Here is a 23,765-nt window from a genome sequence, read left to right on the forward strand (position 1 = left end):
TCTCTCTCTCTCTCTCTCTCTCTCTCTCTCTCTCTCTCTCTCTCTCTCTCTCTCTCTCTCTCTCTCTTTCTCTCTCTTTCTTTCTCTCTTTCTTTCTCTCTTTCTTTCTCTCCCGATGCACAGACTATGGTGCAATCAGTACAGAACTTGGTTAGCAATGGTCTGAAGACGTTTGTGCAGAGGTATGGAGGGCAGTACTTCTCAACCACTCCTCTCGGTCATTGTCCTGCTGTCAGTTTCAAAATCCTCTAGGTGTACAGGAGAGCCTGTCTAACGAACCACTCTGTCAAGGCGATCACTTGTCCCAGGCGGCCATATTGAGCAGGATCAAAGAGTACCATTTGTAGTCAAATTGGCAAAGTGATTGCCCTGGGTGGGATGCCAACCTGTACACATGGGTCATGCTTAGGACTAAGGAGGCACTACGAGCAGGCGCTTCAGACACACCTTGCTGTATAGTTATAGATTAGCTGAGTTGTGATTGATTTTGTCTTGTGTTCATCGTCCCTCACACATTAGCCGTCTCTAAGCACATGTGCCATGTTTTCAGTGTAGGAGAGGGGCGCTAGAAACCCGATTCAACACAAATCACTTTGAAATAAGAGCTTGATCAGTTGTGGATACCTCGCAGCTGTGTGAAGAGAAAAGGTAAAAGAACATGCGACATATGAGGTGCAACGTTTCCTGTATATCTCCTTGCTCGTGCGCTTGTGAATTGACCCTGCGCTCACGAAGTATTCGCAGGTCCGGATGCAACCTGGATTCACATTAGTGTAACAATGCACGCTCACGCTTTGCACCTTCCTGTCTCTATCACCATTGTGATGCACAGAATGCAGTACAGTAAAATCTGTAACTAAAGACCACCGTGACTAGCGATCAGCCTGGTACTACAGACCACTTTGCCAGGCACGGACGATCTCACGTTCATATATGGTTGTGTGGTGCAAACCTCTAACTAAGGACCACCTGCCACTAAAGACCGCTTTCTCTGGCCCCGAGGGGTGGTCGTTAATTACAGGTTTTACCAAGAGTACATAACCCCCCCCCAGAGTGTGCAACGCCGATCCAGCTCTGCATAGGGTCTTGGTCGAGCGGAATCGGATCTTCTGATGTCATGCGTACACTCCACACCAGCGCAAGGCCGGTCTCGAGGCAGGGCACCGTTGTTTTTGATCAGAGAGTACCCGCGACTCCCCGGGTTCTCCTCAGATGTGTACGGTATTATGACGCAAAGATCCGATTCCGCTCGACCAAGACCCTATGCAGAGCTGGATCAGGCGTTGCACACTCTGGGGGTTATGTACTCTTGCTTTTACTGTACATGTATAGTCGAGACACTTTGCCTGCAGATCTCATTTTGGTGGATTGGCAGGTATTCCTTTGCAAAAAGAGATTGCTTTGTCGGAGTTCAATACGCATGTGTACAGTGTTTCTGTGCTTAGAAGTACTGTAAAAGCAGAAATTTTCCGTGGTGTTTTTTTTCTCGATAACTTTGGTGCCGACAATTTTTAACTAAAATAAAACGCACCGAAAATTTCGGTACTAGTACTTGTACACTTACCTGGAAAACGGGTTTACCGAAAGTTTCCCTCCACCGAACTGCCGATTTTGGAGAATACCGAAAATATTACACCGCCGAAATTTTCTGCTTTTTACACATGTACAGTACATGTAGTCAAGCTGTGCTGTGTGTGTTTACAGGACGTTTGTACTTGCTGGTGCTAACTGTTAGTCTAGTTCTACTTCAGAAGTATCTATTCACTGGTCTAGTCTGTGTACATGTATATGGTCTAGTCTGTGTATATGGTCTAGTCGGTGTATATGGTCTTGTCTAGTTCTATTCTAGTCATTGGTCAATGAGTCACTCATTGTCTAGCTCTATCTCATTGTCTAGCTGTATCTCGTAGTAGCACAGGTGTTGATTCAAACCACACAAGTGCGGTGCTTTGAGAGCTGGGGAATTTTTGCTTCTAACCTCTTCTTCTTGCTGCTTCCTGCTGCTGCTGCTGCTGCTGCTGGCGCTGCTGTTGCTGCTGTTGTTGTTGTTGTTGTTGTTGTTGTTGTTGTTGTTGTTGTTGTTGTTGTTGTTGTTGTTGTTGTTGCTGCTGCTGGTGCTGCTGGTGCTGCTGCTGCTGCTGCTGCTGCTGGTGCTGCTGCTGTTGTTGTTGTTGTTGTTGTTGTTGTTGTTGTTGTTGTTGTTGTTGTTGTTGTTTTATTTGTTAAACATTTAGCGAGGTGAAGCCACTACGAAATGCGTGTAAGGCGTATCAGCGCTCGTCAGCTGAGTGTGATAAGTGAGTTGTATGTGAATCCTTGTGAGAGAGCTTTCTCACCATGAAGTATGTGCATGAACCACAGGGTTTCTTTCTGCACAGTCTGTCTTTTTCTTCACATTTTCTTCACATACTCCATCAAACTTAACACTTAACCTTGCTGTCTTATTGAAAATCAAAAAAAGAAGAAGAGAAGGAATCAGAATTCATCCCACTTGTGGATATTCGTAAATCAGAAATTGAGCTGGAAATTAGCACCTCGGTTTTGGCCAATAAATCTCTTCTGAAGTGCGTTCTCGTGTGGCGCCTTCAAAGTTCAAACCATTTTGGACAGTCTCCCCCCGCTTGTGTTCTCGAACCTTTTGCATCTGTCTTTCTTGCTGTGTCTCAGGGCTTACACGAAAAGTTGCAGCATGTCACGGCACAACGTAGCAGGCGCCGAGGCAGCGCAGCGCACTCTGGAGACGTGCCGTAGCTCCCTGACCGAGGCCTCGCTCGACTACTCCATATCGGTATGGCATCACCGATTGAGGCATGTATTGGTCTTTTTGCTCTGTGAATAAGCCAGGCTAAGAGTTTTGTGCATTGCGGCTCTTTGTTTCTTGCCGGCAGCTGAATCATATGAAGTGGAAGAAGTGCATCGGAGTTGCGGAGCGCGTAAGTTTTGAGAAGACATGTTTGTCATGGTTACAGTGTTGTACAGGCACACGATCGTGACCATGTAAAAAATTCACGGTTCGCGTCAGACTCGGCTAGAGACCGAGTTTTCTGCATCCGTAGGAACGCCACCACCCTTCAAGGATCATGCAAGCATAGTTAATAGTACTTCTGTAGTACCCGGATGTGGTGATACAGGTACCGATGACTGTTATGTGGACCACCAGTCCTTTTTACCAGTGTGTTTGCACAATACAGCTTTAGACCAAGGCTAGTAATGTGTTGTAACTCTGAACGTTATGCAGACAGTGAAGTCATCAGACAACATTAGGACTGCTTTTATGTAGTACGCCTGTTTCGATAGATCCTTATCCCCCAGGGTTGTGTTACGTTCCACATTGGTCCCCCATGTGGAGCAGAAGACGTAGTGACCATGTTTGCCTCGTCCCCTCTCACCGGTGTGCAGGTTCTGGACTTGGCTAACTGTTATTCATCGTTCATCGCCACCTGTTCGGATTCCACCAGCAGGATCAAGGAGCAGCGGCAATGCCTTTCGACCGAGGTAAGGGGTGCTTTCTAGTTTCTGACTACCGTGCAAGCACAGCTATTCGTTGGGAATTTGCCTTCGTCTTTTTTCGTCCAATGAGTTAGCAGAATAAATTTAATCAATGCAGGACTAAATGTCGATGTGTATAGCCTTCTAGTACGTTTCAACATCCGCAATGAATTTTGCAAGTGACGCACCAAAAACAAAGACCATGGCATTATTCTAATGTGTGTATGTCTAGATCATGCTTCACTATTCATTCATTGTTCACTCAAATCTGTGTTGAAAGGCCTCCTTTTGGCGTTAGCAGTCACCTCTGTGCACCTTACAGTCCGTTTCAAAAAGATTTACAACCCTGGCGATCGCCCACGGAGTTTGGCGTCTTACCGTATGAGCACTCGAGCGCTGCCTGGAAAAACTCACTGTGAACTCGAAGAAATATTTCGCGCGAAAGCAGGAAAAATGACAACTCACTCACGTTGACACAGTCATGGACGTACGTCTGGTTTACAACAAACGAGTTCTTCCTCGTATCGATAATGGAGTCAGAGAGGACATGTCGAAACGAAAGTGTTGACGAGCGGCATGTGTCCCAATCCGTTTTGTGACCAAAATAGTTTCTTTGAGCTGCGATGCAATTTACTCACCGTGTGACGAAAACGACATCGACACGGACTCATTCCCAAGGCCATGACTTGGCAAAGCTATCCGTGTGACTTCGACGACATTTTGAGAAAAACAGACGCTTGTGAACGCTGATATAGAAGACGGCGTTGACTGCTAAATTCAAATAAATTGGCGATCTTGAAATACTAAAAATAAATCTCAAAAAGCTACAGCGCGATGACTTCCATATTCACTCACACCATAGCAGTGTTGTGGGTGTGTTCACATGGCGTGAGCCAGTCAAGTGTCAGTCAGTTCGGCAGGAAGCGCGACCTCCAACAACAAGTCGTTTGGTGCAGCCATCTTCTTTGTCTTGTACCAGCTTGATCACCAAAACAATGAAAAAAAGTTTGACTTGAGGATAGGTTGGGATTTGAACTCACAACTTCATGGTCAGCAGACAGCATTCATAACCACAAGGCCAAAAAGGAAAGGATAAATCGTGGGTTTTGATGAAAAATCGATACTGGCTTCCTGGGCAAATTGTAAACCATGGGAAAAGGCCGGAAACCTGGCCGAAATTCTAACTCCTTAACGGTTGGTCCAATTGTTCCGAAACCTTCACAGAACAATTTGCCGTGACCTAACAACCCATTCTATGTACTTTGTTGTCCAAATTTCCCTTATCTTCATACTTTTTAAGACCCAAACTTGATTGTAAATCTTTTTGAAACAGACTATAGGAGATTTCCACCAGTATACTCCCGTTGGCTGTTGATTGAAGTGAAGTGATGCGATTGTTACGGGCATGCATCCATCCTGCATACACCCTTTCAAAGGACTGTCGATTGAAGTAAAGTGATATGATGTCATGTGATGGTTACGGGCATGCATCCATCTATCCTGCTTCTCTGCAGGTCGCTTCTCTTACGACGGCTGCCTCGGCCGAGCGGAAGATGATGGATGACCTACGGCAGAGCCTGGAGCAGGCCAATCGCAGCGCTGTGTTTAATTCGGCGAAGGACGCCGATTATGTTCCGGCAGAGTGAGTTCAGTTCTGGCTGGCAATGACTGGAATTGTGTTCTTGTATCCTAGCATGTGTGTCCTCGCGCAGTGTTCTAGGCAACATCTTGCGCTGTATAAACGCTTCATCTGACACACGATTGTACGAGTATGATGTTAGCTTGTGCTTTGTGCTACCCGTTTGTGGGCCGAACCTCGGGCAATATGTACCGCGTTGTGTGATATGTAAGAATATTCGTCCGAAGACGATCGACCCACGACCATAGAAGACTGTATTAGAATATAATTTATTACTACGACATTGTCACAATGTGGTGACAGGAAACACAACAACTGGACTCCCCAGTCAAAGGAAACGAACCACGCCAAAACCGTTTGGCTGCATCCACAAAAGGATAAAAGACGCGCAAATATGAATGCTCAAAAAGACGCAAACAATCACAATCCGGAGTGGAATAATTACAACTCGTCACATATCTGACACGCGTGTCCAACATAGTGCTGTACTGAGTAAAAGTCGGCGTTTGACGGCATACTTTGTTCAGTTCCTGTGTTTACCTGCTGTAGTGTTTCATGCCTGAACTTCAGTGGTGATGTTAGATACACACGCTATGTGCTGTGGCAGGCAGAGCTTCAGTGACATTGCCTCGATCAATGGCTACTTGCATGCTACCTCACGAGTTGCTGCAGATGTTTTGTTGTGTGACGTCCATGCTGCGATGAAGCTGGGCCAGCTGCAATGAAGTCGCTTGCTGACGCTTGCTAGCTGCTGTAGGAGTTAACGTGTGTGTACTCTGTGCTGTGCAGGTAGTGAGTTCTCGACCTACCCGTTTTGTGGAGCCGTAATATTTATTTCATTTTATTCTGTGCCGTGTGCAGTGCTGTGGTGATGCAAGGCTACTTGCTCAAACGCAGTAAGAGTGCTTTGAAGCTGTGGACGAATCGCTTCTTCTTCATCAAGAACAACCAGCTGGCGTACAGCCATCGGAAAGGCGTAAGTCTTCAGTACATGTACTGCATGGAGAGTCGGTTCAGGCCCCTGTAAGCGGTGTGCGTGTGTTAGTGTGCGAGGCCCTGCATGTATTTTCTTTCGGTCCCCTGTCAGCCTCGCTGAATATGCTCACAGTGTGTGCACTTGTCAATAGCCTTGGGTTAGGGTCTAAGGAGTCGTGGTGGTATTAAGTCACTTTTAAGTTCAAGGGGCTAGTACACCTGCTTAATGCTTCATTTTGCGTACGGGAAACGTGTCGCTACGTTTGTCGCGGCGAAAAAGTTGACTTGAGTTCACCTTGTTTGGTCCATCGGGTAACCGCCACCGTACGCGAAATGAGATATGAATTGGGCTTTAAGGGACCCTCACTTCATTTTTACAGAATTTCCAGCAAGAAAAACCTTGTCGGCACTCAGACCTCTCACGAGACCCGCTCGGATCATGTGAGCTTGGCACCTGAGCTCGGACTAGCTAAGGTCACGAGCTGGTCAAAGGTGCAGCTGGCAGGAAGGCAATCTGAAAAGTTTGTTTTGATGTTTTGATGCCTGGTCACTGTGCCCCAGACCACAACTTACAGCCTGTTTAGCGCGCGTTCGTGTCGCTCGAGTTGAGCCTTGCTGCGAAAGTTGTAGCCTGCAGGCACGGTGACCAGGTGAATTGTGTGCGCATCGTAGCCTACGCGCTGTGGCATCATTCCTGATCCACAGCAAGAAGGCAGCAATGCCTGTACCTATGGTGAAGTAACATAAAGATGACATAACGTCAGCACGTGACCGCTTACTCAACCGTGTTCGATTGGGAATAAGGGCCGAAAGCTGCATCGCAGCCTTCTCGGAGAAGTCGATCAAAGTTCAACTTTTGCGGCGTGCACCACTAAAGTGCAGATTACTAGCTTCTGAAATTTAATTTTCTGAGCTTGGGCTGGGAGTGATGGCGCAGGCAGCAGCAGAGCATTACTTCCTGTCCTTGCACGGTCGTTAGATCCTGGCCTTGCACGTGCCAGCACAATAACCCCCTGTTTTTTGGCAGTAGATAGCTGATTATTGCCTGAGATATTTTTTGAACTTTTGACATTCTTGAAGAGGATAGATAGTATCGCTGTCAGCAAGAGTACATGACCAAGAGCGTGCAACTCGCATCTTGAGCTGTGATGGGTTCACCCACGGCGGAATTTTTATTGCGTCATTCTTTGAAGTACAGTCAAACCTCTTTAGGACGAACATCAAGGGACCGACGGGATTTGTTCGTAATAACAGGAGTTCTTCTTATCCATATCTTATACCCAGTGACTACACAGTGATTTATCCAATAGAGTTATGAATACTAGTTTGTCTTAAGCGAAAGTTTGTTGTATCAGTGTTCTTTTTAACGAGGTTTCACTGTACATATATTAGCTGTTCAGTTTTGGCTAAACTGGAACCCCTGTACTGTAGAGACCTCTGGATCCGCCGCTGACTTCCTTTGGACTCACACATGATATCAGACAGCTGAGCCAGGCATTGGAACACATTTTTTTAATGAGAGTTTAGTCCACTACGCACACATACAGCACTGGGGAATGGGGGGGGGGGGGGTAGTAGTAGTTGAAGTGATGCATGAGGCGTGTGCCTTGCCGCTTACACTGGTAATGGTGTCGTCACTACACGGGGAGGAACTGAAGACAGCGCCCATAGGGGCTGCTGCAGTGCTAGGCTCCTGGGATAAAGTGTACCAGATCAGAAATCAGGACAAGCTGAAGATATAGCGGGCATGTGTTGCACCTTCTGCCATCCTCGTCTTCATCTTGGCACATGTGTGGTGAAATATTTAGCCATATTGCCTACAACTGCGCAGATTGCGTTGACGTCTCTCAAACCCTCCTCTCTGAAGCGAAATATGTGGTCGATCACCTCCTTGCTAATCCGCTGGCTATATTCGCTCATACATTGGTCAATGTCAGACATCACATCGTGGCCCGTGTGGCATGATGCGGTGGACACGCTCGCAATGAAACTAAGGAGACGAGGAAAAACACGAATGAAGCTAGAGAAGCAGAATCGTAGGTGTATTGTTTCCCCCTCATGAATCACAACAGATCAGAAGAAGTCATCTGCGCGGAATGCGTTGGCATCTCTCAGACCCTCCTCTGTGAAACGAAGTATATGATCGATCACCTCCTTGCTTATTCGCTGGCTAAACTCGCTCATACATTGGCCAATGTCAGACACCACACTGTGATACAGTGAAGCATGTGTTGCACCTTCTGCCATCCTCGTCTTCATCTTGGCACGTGTGTGGTGAAATATTTAGCCATGTTGCCTACAGCTGCGCGGATTGCGTTGGCGTCTCTCAGACCCTCCTCCGTGAAGCGAAATATGTGGTCGATCACCTCCTTGCTAATGCGCTGGCTATATTCGCTCATACATTGGCCAGTGTCAGACACCACATTGTGGCCTGTGTGGCATGATACGGTGGGCATGCTCACAACGAAGCTTCGGAGACGAGGCAAAGCGCGAATGAAACCAGGAAAGCAGACGTACGTGCATAGATTTTCACATCAGATACTAGTCAAGCCCACAGTCAGTCGTATTCAATATTGTACATCTCTGCAACAGAACGTTTGGACAGTAGTCCATCATCAGGTGCTGCCGCTGACTGTAGTGCAGCGCACAGCCGCTGCAATTGTCCAGCCCTTGCTCTGGTGATGGCCGAGGGAGACATATCGGCTTCCTTTACCGAGAATTCCGGGAACCGGATGACTCGCCTCAAGAAGCAAGAGGCTTCGCAGGTTATCTACGGGTTCCTGCAAGTCGTAAAGGCCTTCTAATTTGAACTTTTCACTGCTCCAGTTGTCCCGTCGGAACAGAAGGCAAGCTGTAAACTTTGAGTCTCGTCCTAAGTGCATGTTCTTATCTCTCTCTCCGAACGCCTTTTCCGTCTTCCTCACCACGAAACTTGCCGTGGGCAAGGCCGATCGGAGAAAATCTCCAAGGGCTTGTTTCCCATCAATTTGCTTTACCACTGCCATTTCGAAGTGTGACTCCAAGTCATGAAAACAAATTCCAGAGAAAAAAGGAAGGACGGCGGTGAGAAAGGAGAAAGGATCGTGGATCACGGACACATCGTGTTCAAGTAATTTCCAGCTGAGCCACAAGCGGATCTCCGGAATCTCCAAGGGCTTGTTTCCCATCAATTTCCTTTACTACTGCCATTTCGAAGTGTGACTCCAAGTCATGAAAACAAATTCCAGAGAAAAAAAGAAGGACGACGGCGAGAAAGGAGAAAGGATCGTGGATTGAATAGGGAAACATCCCCGACACAAGTGGTTTCACAGAACACATGTTTCGATTTTACAAATCTTTTTTAAAAGGACTGACCGGTTTCGCTGTCTAAGGCAGCTCATCAGAGTCTTCAAGTAGTTTCAAGCTGAGCCACAAGCGGATCTCCGGAATCTCCAAGGGCTTGTTTCCCATCAATTTCCTTTACCACTGCCATTTCGAAGTGTGACTCCAAGTCGTGAAAACAAATTCCAGAGAAAGAAGAAAGGATCATGGATCACGGGCACATCGTGTTCAAGTAGTCTCCAGCTCAGCCACAAGGGGCTCTCTTGAATCTAGACCTCTTGTTCTTGGCCGTTGACTTTATCTGGCACTCTCACGTCTAGCTCCCGGGTCTCAGCCGAAAAAAAAAGTTTCCTTTGCCGAGAAGTCTGTAAACATTGGGTGCGGGTCTCTTCATCCCTTTGTCCTTCACACTGTTCTTGTTTTTCTTTGTTGAACGCCTTGCTCCGCTGCAGGGCGAGCTGACGATAGTAGCGGAGGATCTGCGTCTCTGCACCGTCCGGCCTGTGCCGGACTCCGACAGGCGCTTTGTCTTCGACATTGTCACTCCAAACCGGTCAGTACTAGTACCTCAACTGGGAGGTGTTGATTTGTTTAAACCTCTGTGCTTCTTTCAGAAATGTATTGTTGTGCCTTGTGCAAGCGGTGCTATCAGCAGTGACCACGTGTAGGTTTTCATGCGTTTCGCAGATTTTTTGAATGGACTCACTGCTTTGAAGTTTGTCGTGAGTTTTTTTTCCGATAGTCATGATGTGTGCATGTGTGTGTGTGTGTGTGTGTGTGTGTGTGTGCGTGCGTGCGTGCATGTGCACATATTCCCGTGTTCGTTCGGAGAACACCGCAGATCATGCACACTTCAGGCGGAAAGTCAGGAGTTCTACGACGCCTGGATGGACGCGATACGGGTAAGCAGAGAGTAGCGCGGAGCTGAGTTTGCTGTTCGCATTTGCTTGCTGATTCAATTCCCCCATTCAGTTTATCACATCATACATTCGCCATCGTGCAAAGCTTGCTGTGTTTCTCGCAGTTATTACACTTTGCCTTTGATTCTTTAAGCCGGTTTAGAAATACTTTGCTGTTCATTAGACTTCACTGTGATCAGTTCGACCAGTAACTCTGAGCTCCGCTGATGAGACATAACACAGTCTAGGTGTCCAGAGATAGACAGCACACATGTATTGTTTGTCTCCCTGTTTCGTCGCTGGCCATTAACGAGGGTCCCTGGTTCGAGTCCTGGCGGTGGTAGTCAATTTGTTTCTTTCCGCCCTTTTCCTGTCTTCACCTCTCTCACACGTATGACTGTTTCATCTTTCTTGGTGATTTCCAACGTGCATGTGATGGCGGTAATTGTAAGCAGCTGCAGCGTCTGCAAGAAACTGGAAAAGAAAACGAACATTAAGACATAGGTGAAGCAGCATTGGCAGGAGAAGACTCCAACTGCAACAGATGGCGTTTCGAGCGTACCCAGACAGAAGGGAGCCGAGCGATCAGCTATCATTGTCTGCAGTAAAATGAGTCGGCTCTCTGTGCTGCCGTACCGTGACAGTGCCGCTGTGCGCCACACGGCCAGCGAATGAATCTCCACACCCACCACACTCTGAAAGTGCTAACTTCTGGAGCAAATGCACGCACAATGCATGAACGAGTACAGTCGTCCCTCTCTAATCCGGCACCTTTTGCTACTACGTTTTCTACTGGATTAACGAGGGTGCTGGATTAAGAAATCCTGCCCTCTGACCCGGCCCTACCCAATTGCATGCATGTATCATATGTCAAAACGCAGGGTTTTATTTATTATTTATTTATTATTACAACATCTCAAGACTCGGCGGAAACACCGGCCAATGTTACGAGAGTGGGTGATTGCCAACCACGGCAACCACGGTTTTTCCGTGTCGACCCAAGTATTTGGTGCACGGCTATTACCGTATATTCTCTATTATAAGCACCGTGCTTATATTTTTTCAACACCCCTCTACCCCGTGCTTATACTGGAGACCGCGCTTATATTGGAGACCGTGCTTATATTTTTTCAACCAATACATCCATACAGAGCAAGAAGAAATACATGCTAGATACCATGCATGCCGCATTGATTTCCAACAAGACCGTGCTAATAATAGAGACCGTGCTTATAATGTTTCGAAAGGTGCTCACAGTGTGCTAGTATTAGAGACTGTGCTAGTAATAGAGACCTGTGCTTATAATAGAGAATATACGGTATATTTAAAAGAGAAAAGGACATATGGATACGAGTTAAGAGTAACTCTCCATCACTGTAACATGATACTATATACAGTCAGAAAGTGCAATAACTAGGCACAAAACTGACAGAGTACTGAGACATTCGACGTCCTGACACCTAACTTCAACACATCTCCGTAGCGCTAACCGACAGCCTTCCAACTTGGAAGGTTCAAGGTTATGGAAAGACCAAAGAGGGGAAGGCAAGCGCAACGAAAACGAGCAAAAGCTACGGTCCCAACGGAACAAAGAATGTCGATTGTTACTGGACGATGACGAGACCAGTACGATATTTGACAAAGCGGTCTAACTACAATTCGAAGCAGCAAAGCAGCACACCACCCAACTTGGGTGGGTCATAAATATCAAAGATAAGTAAAGAAAGGGAAGCTTTGCGAAAACGAATTGTACAAGCCGAAAGCCAAACTCCTACAGTACTCCTCATGCATGACATTGTGATGGACTAGTTGACTACAAAACAAGTTTTTTCACACGACGTACGTTTCGCCGCATGGTTCGTGACGGCTCATCAGGTGTGCAATTTGAAACTCGGATGTTGAGCCAAAAATAAATGTAAAAGAGAAAAGGACATATGGATACGAGTTAAGAGTAACTCTCCATCACTGTAACATGATACTATATACAGTCAGAAAGTGCAATAACTAGGCACAAAACTGACAGAGTACTGAGACATTCGACGTCCTGACACCTAACTTCAACACATCTCCGTAGCGCTAACCGACAGCCTTCCAACTTGGAAGGTTCAAGGTTATGGAAAGACCAAAGAGGGGAAGGCAAGCGCAACGAAAACGAGCAAAAGCTACGGTCCCAACGGAACAAAGAATGTCGATTGTTACTGGACGATGACGAATTGTAGTTAGACCGCTTTGTCAAATATCGTACTGGTCTCGTCATCGTCCAGTAACAATCGACATTCTTTGTTCCGTTGGGACCGTAGCTTTTGCTCGTTTTCGTTGCGCTTGCCTTCCCCTCTTTGGTCTTTCCATAACCTTGAACCTTCCAAGTTGGAAGGCTGTCGGTTAGCGCTACGGAGATGTGTTGAAGTTAGGTGTCAGGACGTCGAATGTCTCAGTACTCTGTCAGTTTTGTGCCTAGTTATTGCACTTTCTGACTGTATATAGTATCATGTTACAGTGATGGAGAGTTACTCTTAACTCGTATCCATATGTCCTTTTCTCTTTTACATTTATTTTTGGCTCAACATCCGAGTTTCAAATTGCACACCTGATGAGCCGTCACGAACCATGCGGCGAAACGTACGTCGTGTGAAAAAACTTGTTTTGTAGTCAACTAGTCCATCACAATGTCATGCATGAGGAGTACTGTAGGAGTTTGGCTTTCGGCTTGTACAATTCGTTTTCGCAAAGCTTCCCTTTCTTTACTTATCTTTGATATTTATGACCCACCCAAGTTGGGTGGTGTGCTGCTTTGCTGCTTCGAATTGTAGTTAGACCGCTTTGTCAAATATCGTACTGGTCTCGTCATCGTCCAGTAACAATCGACATTCTTTGTTCCGTTGGGACCGTAGCTTTTGCTCGTTTTCGTTGCGCTTGCCTTCCCCTCTTTGGTCTTTCCATAACCTTGAACCTTCCAAGTTGGAAGGCTGTCGGTTAGCGCTACGGAGATGTGTTGAAGTTAGGTGTCAGGACGTCGAATGTCTCAGTACTCTGTCAGTTTTGTGCCTAGTTATTGCACTTTCTGACTGTATATAGTATCATGTTACAGTGATGGAGAGTTACTCTTAACTCGTATCCATATGTCCTTTTCTCTTTTACATTTATTTTTGGCTCAACATCCGAGTTTCAAATGGCTATTATATTCTCAACTGTTCTCCAGGAATATACACAGTGATAAAGTGATAAGTAAAATAGAGAACATGTTCACATGTACTCTTGCACACACACGCACACACACCTGAAAATTGGCAGGACGCTACTCCTTGCTAAAATAAGAAAGTATGGTTGACTGCTTAGCCGTTGTCTCCTGGACAACATTGACTAGGCTCCGGCGGATTATGCTCGCGAAATAATGGAATTATGCTTTCATGGATTCTCGCATTATGCTCGCAAAATCCTCATATTATGCTTTGGCACGCGGGGATACGCATTCACTTTGTTGTACTTATGGAGCCTCAAAGTTTGGAAAATTGTGCTTTTTCGTACATTGTACATGTACTTGCAAGTGGCCATAAGTACAACAAAATACATGAGTATCCCCATACCAAGGTGTCCATGCATGCTAGAGATCAACATAGAAAAGAGAAAACATTTCATCTTCTATTCACTACAACTTCTTTTGTAAAAAGATTTTTCATTGCTAAATTTTGTTTGAGTTACCTTTCAAAATTATCATGTTCAACTGACTGTCTTCGTAATCGTCATACTCGTCCAACCGATGTCAACCTCACCCTGCGAATAATCAGCTCATCTCTCTCGTAGCTCCACCTCTCCTTCCATCATGATCGAACATCAACAATACCTCACTTGATATTTTCTAATTATTAGAGCAATATCCATAGCCTGCACAGCCACGGCTGCTAAAATCCCGAGGACGACTTTGTATCATGAATAATGTACATGTACGCAGAGTCCATTTGAAGACTACCCATCACTATCTTGTCCACCTCGGGATACCTCATAAAACCCTGCTTTTCACTGAAAACTATAATATCTGCATGACCTCCAAACCCTTTACCAAACAGATCACTAGCGCTGATCATGTGCATTGTACACAATTCTGTAGCCTACATACTCACGAGAACTGTGGTACAATCATGTAGTTATGCTCCTACCTCCGAAAGGATGCCAAATTATGCTCCAAATTTTCAACCACCCAATTATGCCAATAATTATGCCGGCATAATCCGCCGGTGCCTAACATTGACCCTCTTGAGAAGGCCACGCAAGCAGTCGACATCATGCAGGTCGAACGTTGTAGTTAGTTGTAGAACGTCAGTACCGTTGGTCAGTGTCGTGCAATGTTATCGCATGAGCTGATTGTTTAGTAACTGGTGGTGTTAGTGGACAGTATAGCGTAAATTGTAGTTCCTTGGTCTTTCTCCTTGTATAAATTGAGTTAGGGTTCGGAAAAGTCCTAACAACCAACCGAACTGAACTCTCCCGCGCGAGGTCGAGTACAGTTGTCAACTGAACTGAACTCTGAAGTGGCCCCGCGCGCGCGGCACTGACCAGACTGGCCTAGCCTGGCCTGGCAAGGAGTGCACCTGTACGGACGGTATGCGATTTACGACTGCCGGATTATGAAATCAAACTACGTGCAGTTTGAGCGATTCGTTTCAAAAAGTCACTGCCGGAGGCGGAATTCAAGTGCCGGATTAAGATGTAGGAATTGAACGAAAAAAATCGGTTTCGTCAGAAAGTGCGCCGGTTGGCAAGGGTTCCGGATAAACAAGTGCCAGATTAGAGAGGGACGACTGTACTCTGACGCAATCCGAGTTCGATTATTTTTCAAAAACCGAGCAAGCACTTCAATATTCGGTATATCTTATCACCCCTAATTTTCATACTACCTATTGTTTTGTGCTGTAACTACAGGTTGGAATAACAAGGGCATTCAAACTTGACGATAGCAGCACTACAGAGGGAGAGGTAGGATTAATCTGTGGAGTGTCACTTCCACGTTGGGGTGGTGGCTTGTTTGGGAAGCATACCCGCTGACACTGCGCTCTCTCTCTCTCTCTCTCTCTCTCTCTCTCTCTCTCTCTCTCTCTCTCTCTCTCTCTCTCTCTCTCTCTCTCTCTCTCTCTCTCTCTCCCTCTATCTATCTATCTATCTATCTATCTATCTATATAAAAGTTGTATGTCTGTCTGTCTCCATGGGCATCTACATATTTTCATTCATCCATCTATCCATCTATCCATCTGCACATGAACCTACCAGTATCCATTATACCTTAGTACTTGCTTGATTACAGCACGGCTTGTGTTTACCAACCGCTGCGATAAGTGACCACCTGTCTTTATGAGTCGGGTCGTTTCAGGACTCCAACCATGGTCTACATACAGTTGAACCTGTTTTGAAAGGCCACCTGTCCGGAAGGACCACTGTTCTGTGCACTGTTAAATGGTTGCTAACCACCAGTTGCACTGTATACTGTTTGCTGTGTGTGCTGTCAGAGTGGTGATGGGCGAGGTAGACGGTCTCCGCAAGCCATGGCTAGGTATGTAGGAGAGTATGAGACAGTGTCGGCGATGTGATTGTATTGGCATCAGTGAGCTGTGTGTGTGTGTGTGCGTGCGTGCGTGGGTGGGTGGGTGGTCTCTCTCTCTCTCCCACACACACACACACACACACATTCCTCATGTCTTTGGTGTCTATGTGTTTGTGTGTGTTTCACCTGGCAGTCAATGGCAAGGACTGTGGAATATTCCTGGGAACGACTGCTGCGTCGATTGCAGTGCACCAGGTACGGCTAAATCTCACTGTCTATTCAGCATAGGTCATTCCCACTGCCTTTGAAACCCGATTTTTAAATCTGTAAAATTTGGGCTGTTGACTTGGTTTTGCCTATCAGTAGATTTTACTTCAGGTAAATGTGTGCTCCACACGTTAACAGCCACCCGGCGGTGTGCAGTGATGTGATCGTTCTAGGGCTGCGCATCCCCTAGGTTTACTTTCACTGGGGGGTGGGGGTGATAGCATTGACAACCGGTCAGAGTGCTCAGTGCAGGTTCTGACTGGTCAGCACTCCAGAACCCTACCACGCACACTCACACACACACACGCACACACACATACGCATACACACATACATACACACACACACACACACACACACGCACACACACACACATATCACAGGACCGGGCAGAAGCAGTTTTTGATAGGTGACTAAGGTCTGGCCATATCCTGGCTTGTCATACATTGTGTATGATACAGCAGGTACACATGATCTGCTTAGTTATAAACACGCGCCGGCAGCCAGCACCTTGGTCCGGCCATGGCCTGACCAGCCGGACCGGTTTCGTTGTCCCTGCATCATGGTGTCCTGGTGATTACGTATTGCGTAGTAAGAAACGAGTGAGTTAAGACGTGTATTCGTTTTCTTCCACTGGATCTCGTGTGTAATCTCACTTGTATGTTTGTACTCACGGCGGCTTTGCATAGTGCTCGGTTGTATCAGTATGGACCCGGGTGCTGTTATATTGGCAATGAGTTAGGTTGTGCCCGAGTGGCTGAAAAATCATGTCCAGTTTGTGCGCGTGTGCGTATACGTTTGTGCATGTCTGTGCGTGTGTACGTGCGTGTGTTCACACTGATGTGCTACAGATCCGACATGGGCCAGTATAAACCTGGGTATCACCCTGTGCATTGATTGCTCTGGAATTCATCGGTGAGTTGGCGTCACTGCTGCCGATTAACAAATGTGTTATCCTTTAGTTTGCTTCGGTACTGCTCAATGAAATCCCAGCAAGGCAGTGAATGCCACACCGAGTGCTGTGGAGCCCTTGACCTGCTAACACTGGGATGTGCACTCATGCAAGGCACAAACTTGATTCATGCGGATATCATCTAGCAGCCAGGTACATATCCGTGAGTTTTCTCTGCCAGGTGCACAATCTTGAGAGGTTTTCGCTCTTGGTGAGTTTTGTGTAGCTCAGGCCAACCTGGACCGTCTGCAGTGGTCCACCTCTGTAGACAGGTTTATGGGGAATGGACTTCTTACTGAGTCGAGCGAATATCCGTACACTCTGTATCCTTATCTGTATAGAAACGGCAGTATCAAGGTGCCCCCCCCCCCCCCCAAAAAAAAAGAAGTATACAGTGCACCGGATAATACCAAATGCTAGGTATCTGATGTCCACTGTACTTTCAGTCTTTTCTCTTTGAGATGAATAGAGTGGTTTCACATCTCTCACATGACCATGCAGGACAGCCATGTTGGTTCCAACTCCAGCGAACCATTGCATCTGTGGGTCACGTGATGTCGGCCATGTTGGTTCCACTGCCCGCATGTCATGTACAGTTACAGATTTAGTCACATGACAAATATGTGAACACCACTCTATAGTATGGTTTGTGTGTTGGAACCTGGCGTATTCTTGTCCAGTCGTTTATTCAGTCATTTGACCTCGGAACCGAATACTTTGGGCCATAACGTACTGGATTTTACATGCTTTCCAGGTGTGTATGGTATACTGAAGTTTCACTGTGTTTTGCCTTTGGTCTCTTTGTGTGTGCTTAGCTCTCTTGGTGTGCAAACGTCCAAAGTGCGTTCACTGACGTTAGACGACTTGGAACCGGAGTCTGTCAACGTGAGTAGCTTGTTGGCTATGTGTGTGCTCTCTGGTCTCTTTGGGGTCGTTGCATGCTTCTGCCCCTGTGTGGCTGAGGCTGTGTGTGTGTGTGTGTGTGTGTGTATGTGTGTATGTGTGTGTGTGTGTGTGTGTGTGTGTGTGTGTGTGTGTGTGTGTGTGTGTGTGTGCATGCGTGCGTGTGCATGCGTGCGTGCACGGTCAATTCCTTAGCCGTCCAAGCTGTTGAATGGTGTTATCCCAGAACACGTTGCTTTATTCAACATAGCATGTAGCCTTACACTTGTTTTTCAACAGGGTCAAAAGGAGAACATAGACAAATCTAAAATCAGCTGAAGTGTTTTTTTTTCGGATTTCGGTGGTCAGCGATCTTTTGTGGCTTCCTCTTGTCACTCACTGCCCACCGTCACTGTCAGGTTTTTTTTTAATCATTGTATTTTTTCTTCTCCAAGGCTTGTCTCAAAGCGTAAGCAACTTCTTTTCTAACAAGCTTGCCGGTTTCTTCCGACATCAACATGCTAGTGATGTCGTACAAAGTATATCAATGAGTGTACATCGTTACATGCACTACAGCACTGGTTACGTCGTAGTTTTCACGGCCGACCGGTGTCACCATTTTGTAAGGTCATCAGAGAGTGTGCGTGTGTGTGTGTGCTTTTGTCTGTGTGATGCTTTGCAGCTGATGCAGTCACTGGGCAACACCCTCGTCAACTCTCTCTACCTGGTTACCATACCCAATGAGTGGACGCCCATCACACAGCATGCCACAAAGTAAGAACTGTGCATGGCTTGGAGATTCAGAATCCACGGTGTCACCGTTTTTCTTGTCGTGTTCCCGCCATGTGTCAAGCTCACACCTACTTGTGTGCTGGTTTACCTTATTTTCTGGAGTAAGCCGCACTTTAAACACTAGCAATTCACCCCGAAAAACTCAGCGCGGCTAATACTATGATGGTCAAATTGACAGTGATAAACAGGATAGGTGTCTGTATTAAATAAAATTTTCATGACAATAATCTGGGTGCGTATTATCTTCCAGTGCGGCTATTACTCGTGGAACATGCGGTCTTTGATGTTTCTCTGTATTGTGTATTGTGTGGCATGGCAGAGAGGAGCGCAAGCGGTGGATCATCGCCAAGTACGTCAAGAAGCGGTTTGCACACAGCCCGCAGGCCGGAGGCAAGTCGTCTCGCCGCTACTCCATGCCCATCATCCGCTCGCACAAGAAGAACCGCAAGAACTCGCCGCTCATCCAGTCGAGGAGCGGGGCCAGTGGAGCCAGTGTTGCCAGTGGGGCCGGCGCTGTCGCCGTTGGCAACGCTGTTCCCGGTCCCGCCGGCGGCAGCGGTGGCTGTGGAGAATCACCGCTCGCCGATGAGAAAAGTGAGTTGTTGTTCGCCAGGATGCGTTCAGCCTTCCCGCGAACTTGTGGTGACTTGTTTGTAGTTTTGCTTTTTACACTCAAGAAAAGAACAAGTTTCAGGCTCCTCGCAATCGAGTTCACACGTTCGAAGCTTTTCCACTAGCACTTTCAAGTGGAAAGAGGAAAAGTAAGTTCTGAAGATGTTGATTGCCTGGAGCTTGTTCTCTTGTCAAGTGTAATTGCGTATTCGTCTCCAAGAAAACTATTTTCTTTTCTTTTGTTGTTGTTTTGCTGCCTCGCTCATAAGTCACAACTGCTCAGTCCCTGTGTCGTGCAAGCTGTCAAGCCATGATATATGTATACTAGCCTAGGCATCGCGCATCGTCATCATCCAGTAGCTTTCGACATTCTTTGTTGCTGTGGGACGTCATGTAGCTCGTGCTCATCTTCGTTGCGCTTTCCTTCCCCTCATGGGGCCTTTCCTAACCTGAGCCTTCCAAGTTGAAAGGTTGTTGATTTGCACCTTGTAGATGGGTCGGAGCTAGGTGTCAGGTCGTTGAATGTTTCATTACTCCCTGTCAGTTTTGTGCCTTGTTGTATTGTATTGTGTTGTTTATTTACGGATTCTCCAGAGGTAAATGGATACCTATCATGGGAGTCTCTCCAAACCAATAGAATAATGAAAATATAATTATGTATGGAGTGGATAAAACTCAAAATATGAGATAGATTTAAAAAGGAGAGGAAGAACATCAATAGATTTATGCCTTGTTGCTGCACTCGCTGACTGTACATGATCTGGTTACTTTGGTGGACAGTTAGTCATAACTCATAAACATTTTCAAAGGATTTGGAGAACTTCAAAATTCAAAGGATCAGTCGGGGAAGTGAACTGCCTGAAAAACCGAACCCGCTTCCATAGCTCAGATGGTAAGCGCATGCTCATGACAAGCAAGGTCCCGAGTTTGAGTCCAGGCGGGGTTGGCATTTTTTCTCTTTCCAGGCAGTTCACTTCCCTGACTGAACATAACATGTTTTACTTCTTTTTATCCATGATTAAACTAATTACAGTTGCGCTCGGTGAAATCCGACCCAAAGTGCAAAGTTAGCGCCTTGGCCCCTGGATCAGTTCCGACTACATCATTGTATTCGTACATGAGTATGTCCAGCTGCATTCGTGCCACTTCCAGGGCGTCAAGGGCGTGCTAGTTGAGGGCGCCAAATGTGCACTCTGGGTCGGATTTCACCGAGCGGGACCGTACTTCACTGCATTTATAACTTACTTTGTATTTCTGTTGTGGTACAGCATCGCCTGTACGTATGCCTGACACTGACAGCAAGTCGCCGGACGGCAGCAGTGGTCTGGCTGCCGATGCAGCGCTGTGTACTACTACCACTACTACTACTACTGCAGCGGACTCGCCTACACACCTGCCATTCTCCCCTCAGCCTTCTGTGTGTAAGCGGTGTTGTTGGTCTACGTTTTACGGAGCCAGTAATATGCTGTGCTGTGCCATGTTATGCTGTGCTATGCCATGCTGTGTCATGCCACACTGTGCCATGCGACGCTGTGCTGGTCTCCTTCTTGTCTACAGTGTTGTCGGGCGCCGAAGAACACACAGGCTAGCTTGTTACCGGGCACTGGATAGTAGATACCTTTATGCACACACTTACTCGACTGTACAGACAGTTCAGCGTGGAAAATAAGAACGGTCTAGGCTACGAGCCTGAACCCCAAGTTCTTCAGTACCCGACAGTTCTGTAGTCGGGATACTTTGCTTAGTGAAGTTAAATCAAGCCGGAATGCAGTTTGACGTGGAACTTACACCTGTCCGTTATCGTCTTGCTGCTGCTGTTGTTGTTGTTGTTGTTGTTGTTGTTGTTGTTGTTGTTGTTGTTGTTGTTGTTGTTGTTGTTGTTGTTGTTGTTGTTGTTGTTGTTGTTTGAATTCTTTTATTCTCACGATGGCCTGTGGCCGATAAGAGAATTTGTTGTTGTTGTTGTTGTTGTTGTTGTTGTTGTTGTTGTTGTTGTTGTTGTTGTTGTTGTTGTTGTTGTTGTTGTTGTTGTTGTTGTTGTTGTTGTTGTTGTTGTTGTTGTTGTTGTTGGCCATCAGTTGCCAGTGTGCAGAGAGCCTACAGCCACAAGGAGAACTCCGTGGATGAGATGCCAACTGCGCTTAACCATGCCAGCGCGGCGTTGGGCAGCGTGGATGACCTTGGCGAGGAGCTCTGCCTGGCCGCTACGCCCGGTTCACCGGCCATGCCGCAGCCAGCGACAGCGCAAGAACGAGCAACAACGCCGATTAGCACCTCTAACTTTGTGAGGATGTCGGGGTGGGGAAACCCCTTTTTATCGGCATGCTAGTTTGTGTGTCTGGTGGTGGTGATGGCCGTGGTGGTTGCGGGTTTGTAGTACAGTGCAGGGTCATATGACTGGTGAAGTGCAGGCCAGGGTCACATGACTGGTGAAGTACAGTACAGGGTCCTCGAAAATGATACTTCATCTCCCATAGTATGTTGTATCCAGGACACTTTCTAATAAAGTCTTTTTAAGCGTTATGCCGTATCTTGTCGAATGTAAACTAGGCTATTGTATTCTGCGGATGATAAATAGCGTGGCTTCACTTCTTGATCTTCCCCTTGTTTGCCCACTGCAGGCGCTGAGCAGAAAAGCACGTAGCGGAGATCTCTGTGGTGAGTACTGGGAGCAGGGAAAATCCCTCGACTTGTGTAGTTGCTTTTCTCAAACAGCATCATTCTGTGCATGCTTCTTCACATGACATAAATCACGAATTTTTGTGATATGATGATTTCATTTTGGCCCGCACGTTTCATGCTGCTCGTGGTGTTGTCGATGTTTGCGGCTTTGCTCAATAGCCTGCATCTCATCTTGTTTTGATCCTGACACAGGACCGAGTTCTGATGTACGAGTACAACCCTGAATGTGTTTGGAGCTCCTGAAAATGACTGTGTATTGCTGCTACTTCTGTACTCTTTTGTTTAAGTCATGTGTGTGTATGTGTGTGTGTGTGTGTGTGTGTGTGTGTGTGTGTGTGTGTGTGTGTGTGTGTGTGTGTGTGTGTGCGTGCGTGTGTATGTGTGTGTATGTATGTGCGTGTGTGTGTGTGTTCTCTTGTACATTGTTGTAGGTATGCTGGAGGCACTAGTAGAAGGCGCTGTTATCAACTGGGTCAACTCCAACAATCACAGTTACTCCACACTGCATCTCGCTGTTCTCTCGGTGAGTTGATGTGTTGCGCACGTACTGGCTGCTGTTCCAAGTGAACGGGTGGCCCTGACCGGTGACCCTGCCTTAGCATCACCCTGCATTGATCACTGTTGATTGCTACTACAATGCTGCACAACTCTCCTTTCATGTGTGTATTTTGCGCCTGCTCATTTCTCCTCCCCCACCTTCCCTGCATTCATGCTTTCCGTTCCATTGTCTTCCTGGCGTGGTTTGGGTACACACAGGGTGCGGTCGAGGCAGTGGAGTTCGCGATTCAGAATGGCGCTTGGTTGGACACAGTTGACGAGGATGGCCGGACACCTCTCAGTCTTGCTGCCAAGGCTGGCCTGGCGGCGTACGTTATCTGTTTTGCTGTTTGTTTGTTTGTTTGTTTGTTCCTCTTTTGTACTGATTTCAACACCATCGAACCCCATGCCCTGGCTGATTGAAACTGCCGATTAGCAACACGGATGCATACATGTACATCGAGCGTACTCACACGCTTGTGTGCGTGTGCGCACGCATACACTGCTGCTCCTACTACAGTGTACAGCTGCCCTATTGGACGGCGCTGCGAGATGCGAAAGACAACAACGAGACGAGACAGAGGAGAAGACAGAAAACTGATTGGCAACAGGACTTGAGAAGTTGGCACACACATACGCACGCGCGCGCGCGCGCGTACACACATACGCACGCGCATGCACGTACACACACACGCACGCGTACACACACACGCACGCGTACACACACACGCACGCGTACACACAGTAAAATGTTATCAGGAAACAGGTGCTATTACCCTGGCATGACGAGGCGCCTTGATGTACCGATACAAGCGTCCATGGAGCTATGAAGCCGAGGCCTCTGGTCGGCTGAGCTTAATGGGCCCCACCACCACACTCCATTATTCACCCCAGTGTCTGGAGATAATGTAGATTTTGTAGAGAGAAACAATGGCTTGGAGCAGTCAGGTACATGCCAGTATAAATGTCACGAACAGGAAGAAAATAGATCAAGGAACTACAAGTTACACTATAGTGTCCACTAACACCACCAGTTACTGAACAATCCATCCGAGTCCATTCTTGCCCACCTGATGAGCCGTACTAACAGGAAGCTGAGGGTTTTCTCCTCAAAAGCCATCAATTCAGTGCTGTTGCACCCACCTGCAGCATTACTCTCCCACCTGTTTGGTATACCTGTTGAT

At 46.9% G+C, this 23,765-nt stretch overlaps 1 protein-coding gene across 1 annotated transcript in view; it reads left to right on the forward strand.

Annotated features, from left to right (window-relative positions):
• Positions 1 to 23,765, forward strand: part of LOC135818152 (arf-GAP with coiled-coil, ANK repeat and PH domain-containing protein 1-like) — a 38,400-nt gene that overhangs the window by 6,428 nt on the left and 8,207 nt on the right. The window contains exons 6-26 of the mRNA XM_065331491.1: positions 124 to 182; positions 2,235 to 2,297; positions 2,668 to 2,788; positions 2,889 to 2,933; positions 3,400 to 3,495; positions 5,004 to 5,131; positions 5,990 to 6,104; positions 9,877 to 9,977; positions 10,266 to 10,326; positions 15,241 to 15,294; positions 15,823 to 15,866; positions 16,051 to 16,112; positions 16,976 to 17,039; positions 17,892 to 17,961; positions 18,641 to 18,732; positions 19,070 to 19,344; positions 20,631 to 20,783; positions 21,441 to 21,646; positions 21,984 to 22,020; positions 22,476 to 22,567; positions 22,801 to 22,910. Of these exons, the coding sequence (XP_065187563.1) occupies positions 124 to 182; positions 2,235 to 2,297; positions 2,668 to 2,788; positions 2,889 to 2,933; positions 3,400 to 3,495; positions 5,004 to 5,131; positions 5,990 to 6,104; positions 9,877 to 9,977; positions 10,266 to 10,326; positions 15,241 to 15,294; positions 15,823 to 15,866; positions 16,051 to 16,112; positions 16,976 to 17,039; positions 17,892 to 17,961; positions 18,641 to 18,732; positions 19,070 to 19,344; positions 20,631 to 20,783; positions 21,441 to 21,646; positions 21,984 to 22,020; positions 22,476 to 22,567; positions 22,801 to 22,910 (2,048 nt within the window). The remainder of the gene's footprint in view (positions 1 to 123; positions 183 to 2,234; positions 2,298 to 2,667; positions 2,789 to 2,888; positions 2,934 to 3,399; positions 3,496 to 5,003; positions 5,132 to 5,989; positions 6,105 to 9,876; positions 9,978 to 10,265; positions 10,327 to 15,240; positions 15,295 to 15,822; positions 15,867 to 16,050; positions 16,113 to 16,975; positions 17,040 to 17,891; positions 17,962 to 18,640; positions 18,733 to 19,069; positions 19,345 to 20,630; positions 20,784 to 21,440; positions 21,647 to 21,983; positions 22,021 to 22,475; positions 22,568 to 22,800; positions 22,911 to 23,765) is intronic.

This window comes from Sycon ciliatum, chromosome 5, assembly GCF_964019385.1.
Source record: "Sycon ciliatum chromosome 5, ocSycCili1.1, whole genome shotgun sequence".
NCBI lineage: Eukaryota > Metazoa > Porifera > Calcarea > Leucosolenida > Sycettidae > Sycon > Sycon ciliatum.